This window comes from Scylla paramamosain, chromosome 31, assembly GCF_035594125.1.
Source record: "Scylla paramamosain isolate STU-SP2022 chromosome 31, ASM3559412v1, whole genome shotgun sequence".
Lineage (NCBI taxonomy): Eukaryota > Metazoa > Arthropoda > Malacostraca > Decapoda > Portunidae > Scylla > Scylla paramamosain.
Genome location: NC_087181.1, coordinates 15227560 through 15243999, shown reverse-complemented (window position 1 = coordinate 15243999; position 16440 = coordinate 15227560). Strand labels below are relative to the sequence as shown.

The following is a 16440-nucleotide window of genomic DNA, read 5'->3' as shown; positions in this document are numbered from 1 at the left end:
TCCACCAAGGCAACACAGTACGAAGGCATCCACGCAACGTTTCCACCACCGTCTCTTGTTTTTTTTTTTTTTTTCTCTGCCTTTACTGTTTTCCCCCATTCGCTCAACCCCTCCCCGTTGCCCTCTTCATTTTACCGCAGTCTCCCCTCCGTTTTCTGTTGCCTCTTGTGTTGTCCGATTTGTAACTCCGCTTTTCTATCTAATCTAGTCTTCTTGTGCTTCTTTAACAGTCTTCTTCTTCTTCTTCTTCTTCTTCTTCTTCTTCTTCTTCTTCTTCTTCTTCTTCTTCTTCTTCTTCTTCCTCTTCCTCTTTTTCTTCTTCACGCGCGTGCTACGTACCGTTTCATTTTCTCTTGTTATTTGTTTTATAGCTCGTAGCCTAAGTAGCATTTCAAATATAGTACTCTTTTTTATTATTTTCGTTCCTTTTTCATACTTTTCCTCTCCTTAATACCCAGTCCTTCATTTCACCTATTTCTCATTCTTTAAAAACCGCTGCCTGTTTTCTTCTTCTTCCATCGCCTTACTCTCATTTCATCACTTCTTCTCTATTATTATTTTCCTTTGTGTTCTGTAACTCACACCTCCTCTTGCCCTCATAACTTAGTAATACTTTTTCCTTCATCTGTTTCTTCTCTAACTTATCCTGTGATCACTTTATCCTACCCCCTCTCTTTTTCCCTCATTCATAAAAACACTTCTTGTCGCTTTCCTAACAAATCACTCATAAAAAAAAAAAAAAAAAAAATAACTCTTCGTCTCTTTCCTAAGTAATTCGGTTCCTTTTCCCTGACTTTCCCTGCCATCAGTTTATTGAATCCCTCTCCTTTTCCCTGTATTTTTTTTTCTTCACCTTTAAAATTCATGCTTTTAGTCGCTTCTCTGGCATACCACGCCCCCTGTCTCTTTCTTAATCTAATTCTTCTCGTCCCTTTCGTAGTCTTTTCATTTCCATCCTTAACATTACTCTCCTCTTTCCCTCTCCCAACCACCAGGAAAAAAAAAAAGTTTTCCAACTTATTACGTCTTCAAAAAAACACCACAAGTCTCTTTCCTCTCCTACTAATTCATTTGTTTCCTATTCTATTCCAAACTATTCTTTTCTTGTTTCCCTCACCCCCTCTAGCAAAAAAAAATTTACTTTTCCCAGCCTATCACCCCAAAAATCACCATTCGTGTCTTTCATCTAGTAATTCACGTTTTCTTCCCCCCGGCAGGCTAGAGACGCGAGTGAGGGTGAGCGGAGTGCCCGTTGACGCCCGGCAAGAGGAGCTCAATCAAATCCTGGAGAGCGTCGGGGCGGTGGAGAAGTGTGAGAAGTACGCCTCGAGAGACGGCCATACACAGGTTGGTCTTCAATTCCGTACGGTTCGGGTCGGGTCTGTTTAAGTTACGTCTGGTTTTTAGGCATACCAAATTTACACTTCACACTCTTATTCGTATTTCTCCTCTGCAAAACTTTCTTCTCATTCTCCCAAGCTTTTTTAATGCAAGAGGGGCACTGGGCAAGGGCAACCAAATGAGCGAAAAAAAAAGGACCCGCTGAGGTGTCAGTCTCTAAAGAAAGGTCAAAAAAAGGTCATCCAGAATTGAAGGATAAATGCCTTGAAACTTCCCTCGTGTAAGAGTTAAAGTCATAGGAAGGAGGAAGTACAGAAGCAGGCAGGGAGTTCAAGTTGTGTTGGCGTAGGTTGAGGTCCTGTTGGTTTGATGGGAGAGTAAAGCAGTAAAGGAAATGTAGTGTACTATTTTTTGTCTTTTTTATGATGTGCTGTTTTGTTATTCTCTCTCTCTCTCTCTCTCTCTCTCTCTCTCTCTCTCTCTCTCTCTCTCTCTCTCTCTCTCTCTCTCTCTCTCTCTCTCTCTCTGCATAGTTCATCGACATTTTTGGTTCTAGTGGTTGTAAGACTCGTAGTAGCTGGATAAGAGAAAGATTCAAACAGACAGACAGAGACATAAGTAGAGGGACTCGATACACACACACACACACACACACACACACACACACACACACACACACACACACACACACACACACACACACACATAAGACTTAAAAACAGTTGCACAAATATACGAGAGAAACACACACACACACACACACACACACACACACACACACACACACACACACACACACACACACACACACACACACACACACACACACACACACACACACACACACACACACACACACACACGTAGTAGTAGTAGCAGTAGTAGTAGTAGTAGTAGTAGTAATAGCAGTAGTAGTAGTAGCAGTAGTAGTAGTAGTAGTAGTAGTAGTAGTAGTAGTAGTAGTAGTAGTAGTAAGAGAGAGAGAGAGAGAGAGAGAGAGAGAGAGAGAGAGAGAGAGAGAGAGAGAGTCAATACAGCCTATGTGTGTTCAGTCTGGAGCGACTCTCTCAGCCCATTTTCTGTTTGCCAGCAGGCTTTGCAACATCCGTGGGCTGGTGCGCGGGGCGGGACGGGGTGGGCGGCGGGCTGATCAGGCTTGGTGGGGGTTAATGGGCGTGTGGACGTGGGTAGGAGTGGGTTGAGAGAAAACTAGGAATGTAACAAATGTATGAGTGATGGGAAGGAGGGATGGTAGGTGATGGGTCGATTGAAGTGATGGGAGTAAGAAGAAAGGGAAGGTTAAGGTAAGGTATATTAGCTTATTATGTTTATACTTTTATGTTTGGTGGAGAAGAGCCTTCATCTTTACTATCCAGCGTTTCTCACTTTATATATATTGCAGTTTATTATCTCGTAAGGGTTAACAAATATCGTGTTGTTTGTTCATCTTTTTATTTAGTTAGTTATCTCTGTATCTATCTGTCTATTTGTTGGTATCTATCTACTTTTTATTTATGTATCATATATATATATATATATATATATATATATATATATATATATATATATTATATATATATATATATATATATATATATATATATATATATATATATATATATCGTTCTATCTGACCCCATTGCTTTGTGTCAAGGTGCAAGGTTTCAGGTTCCATTCAGGTCTCGGTGCCGTGTTCGAATCAGCGGCGTAAGCTTGGTGCAAAAAAAGTGGGATTCTGCCATATAACTCGACCTTGACCGTGACTGGTTTTTGTGTTTCCTCATGGTCAGGTAGTGGGAGGTAAAGATGGTTCCTTCAGCGTGTTTTTAAGTGTGTTTATCTCAACTATTCTCCATATGAAGCTGTCAAGGTATTCGTGTTTGTAACGGAACTTATTTGGTACATACTTCATAACTTAAAAAGGTGATTCATTGCTAATATTTTTACTTTTACCTCGTTCTCACACATTCGTTTCTCTCAAGGATTGCAAAGACGATTATTCATAAGGTAACTGAATGTAGGAAGCTTCGAAACATTATTGATGAGGTTCATTGCCGTGTTTCATATTGAGAACCGAACCTTTTTTGCATGTATATCAAATCTTTACAATGCTGAAATACTCGAGAGGAAGTCTACCTCGTTTGTTGTACTTTTAGTTTGTCTCCCATAATGTGAGCATGGAGAAATAGTAGATATATAGACAGGGGGAAGAACGTAAATATTGAAAGTACTATCCCTAGTTGAAGACGGGTCAGATATTACAACATGATGTTGAAATACGATTAAATTTAAGCGGAATAAACGAGAATGAAAGCTTAGAAATTTAAAAGCACATATATATTAAAGCCTTTCATAAGCTATACACACTGATAGCAATAAAACTTCATCCCTAAGCGAAGACAGACAGGTACCCCTTTATATCATAACAGAGAAATGTAATTCCCAAATACAACCAAGCTTTATAAATAAAAACAAAAGCATGGATTTTTTAAAGCCTAAAATATAAACACCACAAAGCACGTGCCTAGTAGTAAAAAAAAAAAAAAAAATAATAATAATAAAATAGTACTGACACCCTCTGTAAAGATGGGCCATTAGTCAGACATGTGAGTCATGGCGGAGGTGAACCACGTGGACAGAGTAGAGGGACAGGAAAATTACTCCCCATCATGTTGCCCTCACTCCCCAAACCGATACAAGCCCTCCCCACCGGCCCTGGAGGGAGTGTCGCCCTTCTACCTGGTATGTGGGGGACTGGAAAGAGGAAGAAATAGAGGGTGAGGTAGGCATGGGTGTGTTTGGGTCTTGAAACTTTCGTCCTTGCTGGAAATCATTTCGGTGATTGACGATTTTCCTTGTGATCATCTGCTTTTTGCGCTTTTTTTTTTTTGTTTGTTTGTTTTGTTTTGTTTACTTTATTATTTATTTTGCACTATGGCCTCTTGGATAGGTTCTGTAATCTAGAAAAATAGAAACGTCAACTTTTCCTTGTATGTTTCCTTGGAAAGATGTTTCCTTGCTTTCGTTCTTTTCTTCATAATTTCATATTCTCAGTGTGTGTCCTTGCTAACTCACCTTTATCTTTTACGTTCTTCCTTCCTTCCATTCTTCCTTCCTTCCTCACAGCGCTGTGTTAGACTATAGCAGTGAAAAGATTAATACCATGGCTCCTCGTGTGGTTTTTTATTGTTTCTCGTGGAGGAGTGTAATGTACGTGGCCAGGAATGATGACACAGAGGGGTGTGTACTGAGTTGACATGATAGTGATTACCGGGACCTGACGCAGTGGTTGTGTGGCCTGTGCTCAGTTAAACCTTACTTGATGTGGCGCTGATAGGTGGCATTCCTCATATGTGCAGAATTGGGAAAGTCGGTAATATGTGTTTATAGTTAATAGCAATGATTCTAGATAATGTTAATGTCAGTGGTAGAGATAATATTGTATTCGTGTATAGACAAATTGTAAAAAGCTTCATTATTTCAACACTCATTAATCGGTTTGATGGTATCGTTCATTAACTTCCTATGTTTTGTACTTGTATTTGTATTTTGTACTTACTCTTTATTTGGAAGGACTTAGTGTGGAATGCATAGGTGTATATTTAGCCGAGTGTGTCCCTGAGTGAGGCAGCACACCAGCAGCTGCTAATGGTTGTGCTGCATTGCTGTGCTTAGTCTTGGCAAGCATGAGCACATCTTGGCAGCATTGCACCTCATGTTTATGGACATCTTAAAGTGCTGCCAAACACTTCATTGTAGAGAAAAAAGAAAAGTATGCACACTAATAAGACAGAATGGCTTTAACTTCATTTGACTTTTTATTTATCAATGTTCATTTAGTATATTGTAAAGGCATATATTGTAAAGGTGCTTTTCCCTATCTAAAAAAAAGTTAAACAAAAAGACAGATTGTAAAACTGAATGGCATTAACTTTGTGATTAGACTTTTTATTTACTTAGATATATATTTTCATTTATGATATTCTAAAGGTGCTCTTGATTGGCTACCTGAGTATGAAAATAGTTACAGAAAAAAAAGACAAGTAATGCAGGAAATGTAGCAGATAGACCCCACATCACACTCCTACAAATTGATCTCTCTTTCCCTGACAGCTAAAATTGATCTCACCCAAACCTGAAGCGCACTGGTGAGCTTAATTGAATTTTACATAAAGAAGCAACACGAGATGAAGGCCTTTTGTCATACCTCCCCAAATTGCAGGGTTGTCATGTGCTCTTTATTACTTCTCCTCTGGCAGGATGAAACTGTAGCTGGGGTGTGATTATCTCAAGGCCTAACTGACAGGTGACATTTCTTGCCCCTTCCATATGAAGAAGGAAGTTCCTCTCAATGGGTCAGGAAATATTATTGATTGGGAGTCTCTTTCAGTTCTCCGAGGGCTGAAAAGTGTAGTAGTGTGTCATTCTTCAGTGCATACCCTGACAGACTGACAGATTTGAATGACCAGCTACATCAGTTTAACCACCCTGACATTAAGTGACTGACTGGAAGCATCTTGCACTGTTACATTACATGGATGGGGATGACAGGTTGAAATAGAGACTACCCTTGCATTAAGCGACTGACTGTGTCTTCTGTAGCTACGTTACATGGATGGGGATGATAGGTGGAAGTAGGCAGGTATGTTTTATGCAAGGACTGCCACGTGTAGGCCTGATGGCTTCTTGCAGCTTCTTGGCTCTTAATTAGATGAGTGAGGGTGAAAAGATGCAGGAGGAGGAGGAGAAAGAGCAAGTAAAGAGGGGGAGGAAGCATCTCTGCACAAAATTCTCTCACCAATTTGCAAACAAGACAACATTGTAAAGAAATATTGTGACTTTTCTTTGTCTTACCATTTCAGTGTCCTTTAATTTCAAACTTAGTGTGCTATCAGTTATCTATTCTATTTTGTAAAGTTCCCTGGTGTTTTGTGGAGCAGTGAGGTGATGCATTACCTCTGCCGCAGGTGGTGCATGTGACCTACGAATCTTTAGAGGCGGCGCGAGAGGCAGCACAGCGACTGAACGGCATCAACCTAGCGGGAGGCATCCTGCGTGTGGACCGTCTGATGGACCGCCGGAGGGGCCCACGGGGAGCAGCAGGTGGGGGATCCATGGGAGGGGGCCCAATGGGAGGTCCAGGGGCAGCCTCTCCCTCCCAGCGCCACACAGACTTCCCTCTCCGTATCCTTGTGTTGAGTGAAATGGTTGGAGCGATCATAGGACGCCAGGGGGCCACAATAAGGACAATCACACAACAGGTACATGGCTTGATGTACTTCATGCTTCTGTAATAACTAGAACTTATGTTAAGTATTGCTCAAGATATTCATGCATTAATTCACCAGCATGTCAGATAAGCACAGTATCCCTAGCATCTGCACATGTTAATATACATTTAATAGTTTAGTGAGCTGCTTTTTCAGTGAACTGCTTTTTCAGTTATCAAAATTATGTATGTTTGAATATTTCTCAGGATTTGTATGACTTAGTTCACCTGCATGTGTCAAATGAGCACTGTATCCTTAGAGAATGGACATGTTAATTTACAGACAAGATGTGAGTGTATGGAGAGGTAATAGGACCAGTCAGAGGTGCTTCTATAATAACCAGAATCAATTGGGTTAAATCTCAAGATATTCATGTATTAGTTGACCTGCACCTGTCAGATAAATACAGTATAGACAGTAGGTGAGTGTAGGGTAAGCTAACAGGGTCAGCCACTCACCAGCTGCTCACTTCAACAGACGAGGGCTCGAGTTGATGTCCATAGAAAGGACAACGCCGGCTCCTTGGAGAAAGCGATCACCATTTATGGAAATCCTGAAAACTGCACTAATGCCTGCAAGCGCATTTTGGAAGTGATGCAGGAAGAGGCTGACAACACCAATAAGGGGTACGTGTGTTGCTCTGCTGTATTTATGAATGTTGACTGAAGCCTCTCATAATTGCCTGTTTATAAGGGATGTATAGTGTTTTGGTTTGGAGTTTGTGCTCTTACTGGCATGTCTTTTTCTTATTGTCCTGTGTTGTGTGGGGTGAGAGTCTTGGGTGATTGTTTGCCAGCCTTCAGAGGCTTCCTATGTTCATGTGGGTTGGGATTTTATTACATTCAGGCCTTTACTTTCATGTATCTCTACTCTTCTTCTTTTAACTTACTTTCCTGTTCTCATGTGTTGTGTGGAGGTGAAAGTCTTAGGTGGTTATTAGCCAGCTTTCAGAGACGTAATATATGCATGTTTATAAATATTGAAATTTTATTACTTTCAGACTTTTACATTTTGTGTGTATCTTTCATTCGAGTCATATATTTTATGCCCTACTATTAATTATGTTTATTTAATCACTATATGTATATCTTTCTGCCATTCCTTTAATTAAATCAAACATTTTTACAGATACAACCAAAACTGTGCATGTCATTCATAACTTTTCCCATTACTACATCATAAACACCACAAAGTCAGTCAAAACCTTGCATGGGATTCATAACTTTTCCTATCAAATCACAAACATTACAGATACAACCCAAATTATGCATGTCATTTTTAACTTTTCCTACTATTAAATCACAAACACTACATATTCATAACTTTTCCTGTTAAATTACAAACATTACACAGATGCAACCCAAATTATGCATGTCGTTCATAACTTTGCAGCTGCAACTCACAAAATACCACAGACTCATCCTGACATGACCCTTAACTTAGCCAACATAACATCAGTAATTTTAATCCTTTCACTGCTAATTTGGACATATTTCCTTAATCACTAACCTAATACATTTCTAATTCTGCAGCCACCTCCCACACATTACACTACCAAGAAATAGCAAAATGTATTCTTTTTAAACCCCTTCTTTCTTGTAAATGCTGATAAAGATTGATACATTACTTATAGTGCTGTGAATTGTTACAGACCACAGTGAAGGATTAATCAGTATTGGTAACCTTACAAACCCACACTTGTCATCCACAGAGAGGTTCCCCTGAAGATTCTTGCTCACAACAACCTCATTGGGCGCATCATTGGCAAGGGAGGGACAACCATCAAGAAAATAATGGATGACACCTCCACTAAGATAACAGTGTCTAGCATCAATGACATCAATAGCTTCAATTTGGAACGCATCATTACCATAAAGGTACAGAGAGAGAGAGCAGCTTTCAGATAAATGACACAGGACTGTTTTAAGCTTATTTTATTTCCTATGTATGTAATGTTTAGAGAGAGAGAGAGAGAGAGAGAGAGAGAGAGAGAGAGATACCAGCTTTCAGATAAATGACACAGGACTGTTTTAAGCTTATTTTATTTCCTATGTATGTAATGTTTAGATGAGAGAGAGAGAGAGAGGTGAAATTTTATCTTGTCTCTTCCCTCCTCCACTTTCTAAACATAACCACAAAATGCAGGATATTGTATTGTGTTCATGGTTGTCTTGTTGTGTTATCCATGTGTCATCATCCATTTTCTAGTCATTCATATTCTATTTGATTAAATGTTGTGAATTAGCAATCATTCCTTAATTTGTTGTGTATTGTCATGCTCAGGAATTATGAAAGAGAAGGATATGTTTCTTGGAGTGTATTACATGTTCACTTTGTTGAGATGTAGGAAATACTAGGTTATATATATATATATATGGTGAAAAAATATTAATCTCTCACTGATATCATGATTGAAAGAGTGGGGATTGTCGTGTATGTATGAACTTGTAAATCTACCAAAGTTCAGTACAAGTTTTTATATATAGAAGGACAACATTAACTTCTTACTGATGTTGGTAGAATGATTAAGAGTGTGGTGATTGTTGTGTGTGTATGTTATAAATCTGTTAAAGTTTGGTTAAGTTATCTTTGAATACAATGTGTGAGATTGGTTGTAACATGAATTTTGAGATTTTTTCATGTCCACAGGGAAGCACAGGAGACATTGCCATTATAGAATTACTAAAGCCAGGTTAACTTATCTTAGAATACAGAGTGCAAGATTTTAACACATTTTTTATGTCCACAAGGAAGCACAGAAGACATCGCTATTGTAGATTTACTAAAGCGAGGTTAGTTTATCTTGGAATACAGTGTGTGCAATTTGTAACATACTTTTCATGTCCACAGGGAAGCATAGAAGACATCGCTATGGCAGAAAACATGATAAGCGCCAGGTTGAGGTCCAGCTATGAGAGTGACCTCCAAGCCTTCGCTCCGCAGAGTGCCATGTTCCCCGGCCTGCACCCCATGGCCATGATGTCCACTGTGGGGTTTGGCCTCCCACGTGGCGGCGGCGGGGGTGCAGCAGGGGCAGGGATGGGCATGTATGGCTCCTCACCAACCTCTTATCCTCCTCTCTACCCCACCCCCATCTCCAGCCAACAGGGCTATCATGGCTCGGAGGCAGCTGAGGTGGGTGGCGAAGAGGTGTGTTGCTCTGTCTTGATGTTTTGTTTGCATGTGTGTGTGAGTGTGTGTGCCTGTGGTCTAATGGGCTAAAGTGTTGCAGAATGTGTGGTAGACTTATGATTTTGATTTGTGTGTGTGGAGGGGGGGTAGGGATGAGATTGTTTAAGGGGGTTGTAAATTTGCTTGTGGTGATTATTGATGCATGAAAGTGATAGTGTTTAAGTGAAAGTCATGGTTCACATTCTAAAACACTTCCATGCTGCACCTCCACTACATTCATAAAGCTCTACTTAAAGTTACACAAGGTTTTAAGGGTGTTTCTGTGGCTGTATGTAGTGATAGCAAAATTTCTAAGTTATTAAGAAGAGAAACACTCTTGACAACTTGATTAATTATCTCCATGGTCTTTGAAAATAGTCATGGTAAGAGAGAGAGAGTAAAGTATTTTTCTGAATACTGTAGTCTCTCTCTCTCTCTCTCTCTCTCTCTCTCTCTCTCTCTCTCTCTCTCTCTCTCTCTCTCTCTCTCTCTCTCTCTCTCTCTCTCTCTCTCTCTCTCTCTCTCTCTCTCTCTCTCTCTCTCTCTCTCTCTCTCTCTCAACATAACAAGTCATCAGTATATAGCTTCCCCTTGTCTCATCCCTGCATATCTCCATCTCTGATTCCCTCTCTGGTTCACAACTCCTCATCTCACCCCTGCAGGAGACAGCATATCTGTACATCCCCAATTCAGCAGTGGGCGCCATTATTGGCACCAAAGGCTCCCACATCCGCAACATCATCAGGTTCAGCGGGGCGTCTGTCAAAATAGCACCACTGGAGGACGAAGGGCGACCCACAGAGCAGTCTGAACGGAAGGTCACCATTGTAGGATCACCAGAGGCTCAGTGGAAGGTGGGTGCTGCTGGTGGTGGTGCAGGTGTTGCTTGTGGTGGTGGTAGTCTTGTGGTTAGAAGTCAGGTATTGTTTGACTTCCACCATGTTTTGATTTTTTCAGTCTTTTTCTTTACTGTGAATGGTAATTTACTACTATAGGATCACTCATTGGGTTTTGCTGGTGATGGTGGTGGTAGTGAAGTTCATACATTAAAAAATTAGGTACTCTTGATTTAGAAGTCAGGTAATGTCATTGCATTGACTTCCATGTTTTGTTTCATGATGTAAACTCCCTAATCTGTTGGTTATCCTTAAAAGTTCTCATAATTAATAGGTTCCTAGTAAACTTCGTAAACAAAATATGACTACCTCCACAGCATATTATATAAAGCTCAGTCTGTCTGTCAGTGATACAAGAAGAATGTAGTCAGATTATATCATATCAGGTTTCACTGACATTATTCCCTTATCTTACAGGCGCAGTTTTTGATATTTGAGAAGCTCCGAGAGGAAGGCTATGGCGTTGGAGTGGAGGATGTGAGGCTAACAGTGGAAATTGTGGTGCCGTCCAGTCAAGTAAGCACTCACTCTTGCCCCCATCAGCTGATTTCCTGTTATTTACTTGATATCAAACCTGTGGCTTCCTGTCATTAGATTAGTCAGTGGAAGTTGGGTAAGATTTAAAGCATCCTGTGTCAAGCAGATATATTATTGTATTAAGTGTCAGGTGAATTGTAAAGTAATTGCTTATCTGTATTTCTTTCCTGCATTCCTCCATCTAAGAATCTATACATTAATGCCTGATACTGACCAACAGAATTGCAACCAGATTATTCTCCCTGTTATTCATAGATTCCTCCTCATCCTTCTATTCCCCAGCCTACCCTACCTTAGAATTGATCCATGCTCCAGACTAACCTCAGTATTTACTTCACAGGTAGGCCGCATAATTGGCAAGGGAGGTCAGAATGTGCGTGACCTCCAGCGGCAGACAGGCTCAGTCATTAAGCTTCCCCAGCAGGGCTCCACCACCTCGGAAGAGACGACTGTACACATTGTGGGCCCCTTCTTCTCTGTGCAGGTAAGTGACCAAGAGCCAATGGAGGAGAGATGTAATAAATAAACAGTGAGACAAAGGTTGGACAGAGTATTTATCAGTAATAGATTAATTAGTCTTTCAAATCTCAATCATTTATCCTTTTTTCTGGTGAATTCTAATTCCCTACCTGCTTCTGTATTTCCTTCCAGTTAGGCGAATTCTTTCAAGAGGGAGGTTTCAAGGCACTTGATTTTCAATTTTGGATGATCATTTTGGCCTTTCTTTTTGGACACACTCTCAGTGGGCATTTTTTGTGGCCTTGGCCAGTGCCCCTCTTACATAAGAAAATTAATAAATAAGAACCAAGACTATGTATTTACTTGCGACCTGTCTTGTACTCCTGCAGTCAGCCCAGCGGCGCATCAGAGCGATCATCCAGATGTCTGCCCCCTCCACCAGTGGCGGCAACAGTGGGCGTCCCAGCCGGGGGCCACTGATGCCACGGATGCACCAATGAGGTCACTGCCGCCGGGAGGACCACACCGCCACCACTACGACCCGAGCCACATACCAAAGAGAAGGCGACCTTGGAGCTTAGAACCGGCGGCTCTCCCCTCACTTTGACCTCGCTTGCTTGCTTGTTTTGCCCTCTGGGGCCCGGGCTGGCTGGGCGGCCTGGCACTCCTCCTGCCGGGGGGGGAGTCTGGCTGGCCGTTGGATTTGATTTGTGTTGATGCGTTTGTTTGTAGGGTCTCTGTTCTTGTTCCCACATTATAGAGTATGATTTTGTTTATGGCAGGCATGCAGTGCCCAAGCTGCCCCACCCTGCCCGGGTCCCAGACCAGTTGTGACGAAAGAGGGTGCGTGCGTGCGGCAGTAACAGAGTGTGACGTGCCGCGTGCATGTGTTAGTGCGTGCGTGTGTCCGCACTGCACCTGTGTTGAGGCTCCTGTAATGAGTTCTGACCCCTGTGTAGCCCCGAGGCCGCCCCAGTCACTGTGGCCGGCGGGGCACGCGAGACACCGTCATCAGGGCTCCGCTGTTTAGTTAACTAGTACAAAAGTTTGTGGAATATAACGGACCATTGTTACTATATGGTCTTTTTTGTACGCAAAGTTATAGCAAAGTTTATTTTTGATACATTGTTGGAGCAATTTTTTGTTAAATTTTTTTTAATGAAGGAAAATATTATAATGTAGCATGGAAAGATGCTATTATAAAAAAAAAAAAATCATCCTTGTCAGCACTCTCCGCACACCACCTCCGGGCCCCCACACCTCAGTTCAGACAAGGACACTGGAGAAGAAACCAACACTCTACAGGGGATCAATATTCCGAACTCTCGACAAAACAATGTATGCAAAACAGGAAGATTATGATGTATACTACTACTGCTACTACTACTACTACTATACAAATGCCCACTGATTTTGTAGTACCATATGAACATTGAAATACTTCACTCAGGTGACTGTAGAAGCTGATCCGTGCAGCCCTGGCCACCTTGTGCGTGCCGACTGTACAGCAGCTGGGGGTGGTGGCCGGCCTGGCCTCCCCTACCGCCCCCAGCCGCACCCCCACTCGTGCTACCTCACTCCTCGGCCAACCTTGCCCCCCTGCCCCACGGCAACACCCCCCCCACCCATGTACCCCATGACTATTAATAGCACACTGTTCATTATGATTTTGTTAAATTGTACCGCTGGCACAGTGTGGGTAACTTGTTTCCATTACAAGCCAATGGAATGGTCAGCACATTTGCATTGAGAATTGTGCAAAATCAGCCATGTCAAATTTAGCCAAAGGTTTACAATGCTTTGACAGTAATTTTGTGTTTGTTTTGAAGTTTTCTGTTCTAAAATGGGTATCCACGACACCAGCTGACATCACTGCATAAATATGTGTATGTGTGCACAGCTGCACATGCACTTCACCTGTGCATGTGTGTGTTTGTGTGTGCACCCATTCCTAAAAGTCAGCCAGAGTGTCTGCATCTCCACAGTGAAGCAGCAATGTTGCCGTGGTGCTTGGGGGCCGCGAACTGCCAAGAGGGACCCAGATTACAAAGAAGGGAAGTGTGGAGGGCAATGTACCAGAAGCTATGAGGTGCCAAAATGGGAGGTTCAGTGACTGCAGCCTTTGTGTGCCTCCGCCACTTTGAGTCAGCCGTGTCAGGCGGTCAGGAAGCAGCAGAGCCTCGGTGCTGCCACAAAGCATTCACCACTGGTGCCGTGCGGGCTCTGTGTGTTTCCTCGTCGCGATGCGCTGGCTAGATGAGCCAGGCAAGACAGCCAATAGGAAAGCCTTAGAGCTGCCATAAAGATATTTTGTTGAAACTTTGCTTGGCTCATGTTTCCTGTACTGTGCCCTCCCTGCTCCCCTGCCTTCAGCCATGGGCATCGCAAGGCTGCATGGCCCCAGAAGGTCACTCTGAACCAGCCACAGTCCTGACATGGACTGGCTCTGAGAATGATTGGCTGTGTTAACTGTAAATGTTGTTAATCAATTTATTTTATATCATTTCCCTCAGCCTGGCTGGCTCAGAGTCATGTTTCTGTGGTGGCAGTGGCCTCACCACTACCTTGGCAGATGATGTTTTTGGTCGCAGGTGCGTTCCATGTAGGTCTGTTTGACTACTGAGTATGAAAAAGAGATGTTTCTATTCTGCCTATACCCCAAACCGGACTGCAAATGATATGATTGGTGATTGACCACTGTTCAAATTAATTACATCTGCTAAGTTTATTAAACACTTGATGCAACAGACATAGTCATATTGAAATACTACTACTGCTGCTACTTTTACTGCTACTACAACTACTGTCATACATTCAAAATCACCAATGGTACCACATGTGTCATCTCTACTACCTTATACAGCACTTGGTTTTTCAAGATAGTGTATGTAAACTGTTTTCTCGCGCGATAACTTTCAGACTACAGTGCTGGGCCCCTCTACCTCCATGCTAGGAGAAAAAGCCAATAAATGCAGAACAAGTCCAGCCTTTTACCCTGAAATTAAGGAAGTATCACACTAATTTCTTGCTGAATTTCAGCCTCAGAACCAAGTTTGGCATTTAAGGCATTAAGGTATAGGGGCCCATCCCACTCCACAGTTATAGCTTATGTTTAGATTATGTACGAAGGACTTCCCACCACCCAGCCATTCACCCTTGGAATTAGTGTGCAGCACTGGATGACTTTGGGTGGAAAGAAAGTTTATGAAATTTTCTTTGCCTTTATTCAATGTTAGAAGCTGAATTCAAATTGTTGTCTTCAGGTTTGGGAGTGCTCAGTGCTTGATTGCTTTTCCAGTTTATTATTTTACATTCAGAAATCACATACTACTTGTTTTCAGGCTTTCAAATTGTATTTTTGCTGAAACCTGTATCTTTTCTGCTTTTGTCACCCAATTGTTTAATATCCAGTTTTTTCTTTGTTAACTTGTACAATCTGAACTTCTTTAGTCAGTTTGCTTCATTTTGAAAGGAAATGGATTGGGAAACTTTTGAATTGCTCCATTCATTGCTGTAGGGAAGGAAGGTGTCTCACAGTAGCTACAGTGGCTCCTCTTGTTATGGGCAGTGGAAGGAGGAGGAGGGGATGAGGGCGTGAGTGAGATTCCTGTATTATATTATGAGAGCTATGATGTCTCAGCCACACCACCAGCCCCTCCTCTCCATACCCTGTCAAGGTGGCCAGAAGTGTGTTCATCTCTGCTCTTCTCCTTGGTGTTCAGCTACCCAGAAAAGGGATCACTGCCGCCATAGTTATAAACAATTGTGGGAACCACTTCAGTGTGTTTGATTCACAGGATGACTGGTCAGGTGACTCTCAGTGTGTTTGTTCCATGGTTTTCCCAAAGCCAAGTGGAAGAGGTTTGTGTGATGACTTGGTGATGCCTGTTGTTGCTTGGAGGCGGCTATCCAATACTACCACTACGACTACTACTGCTACCGCTGCTGTCCTGCTGTTGTGGCGACCGAGACTGTCAAGTACACCTCTACCAACCCTACCACCACCACTACCACCACCATCACTACTACTACTACTACTACTACTACTACTACTACTACTACTACTACTACTACTACTACTACTACTACCACCATTAGCAACCTTACCTCCTACCACCTGAACTCCCCACACCAACCCTTACCTCATGAGCAACAAGGTGCCTCAGTGAACGCCACTACCAGCATCCCTCCACTGACAGGAACAACTCACGCCGCAGATTGGTGCCACTTCAGTCCCCCAAAACTGGACGAAAAAAAAAAGCTGGAAATATTAAAAAGAAAGGTCTGTTCTCAGTTACTCCCCCCCAAGGGTGCCCCCCCCCCAGTACAAGACTCCTCGCCCTGGCTACCCCCAACCCAGCGGCAACCTCTGCGTCACTGTACAAAGTTATGACCTCCCCTGCCCCCCACACCACCCGCCGTGTGCCTCAAGCCGCTGGGAGGGGGACACTGGGAGCGACCACAACCACAGTTACCACCGCCGCTGCCACCACCACCACACCACCACCACTGCTGTTCCACCCATCAGGGCATCATCCTCCGGTTGTCCCCAATCCTTGCCGCTCTGCTCCTCAGTGTACCAAGCCGTTCCACCTCCACTACTACCACTACCACCATTACTACTACTACTGCTACCACCACTACTACCAGTACCACCACCACCACTACCACCACCACAACAACAACAACAAACTCCAATCCACCACATTTGGGTACCAGCCACTGCTTCTATCTACTGGTTCAAGTAATAAACAATTTCAGGTTAA

The 16440-nt window shown here is 42.5% G+C and overlaps 1 protein-coding gene across 5 annotated transcripts in view; it reads left to right on the top strand.

Moving 5' to 3' along the window:
• The window catches only part of LOC135088704 (insulin-like growth factor 2 mRNA-binding protein 1), a 90615-nt gene extending 74175 nt beyond the window's left edge, over positions 1–16440 (top strand). For 2 of the 5 annotated variants that reach the window (XM_063983668.1, XM_063983666.1), the window contains exons 2-10: positions 1218–1347; positions 6309–6602; positions 7089–7237; positions 8323–8488; positions 9462–9746; positions 10445–10636; positions 11096–11194; positions 11556–11699; positions 12064–16440. In XM_063983668.1, coding sequence (XP_063839738.1) covers positions 1218–1347; positions 6309–6602; positions 7089–7237; positions 8323–8488; positions 9462–9746; positions 10445–10636; positions 11096–11194; positions 11556–11699; positions 12064–12174 — 1570 coding nt within the window. In that variant the 3' untranslated portion in view covers positions 12175–16440. Of the gene's footprint in view, positions 1–1217; positions 1348–3927; positions 4084–6308; positions 6603–7088; positions 7238–8322; positions 8489–9461; positions 9762–10444; positions 10637–11095; positions 11195–11555; positions 11700–12063 lie in introns of those variants that run through there. The other 3 variants (XM_063983667.1, XM_063983665.1, XM_063983669.1) reach the window with 2 other exon arrangements.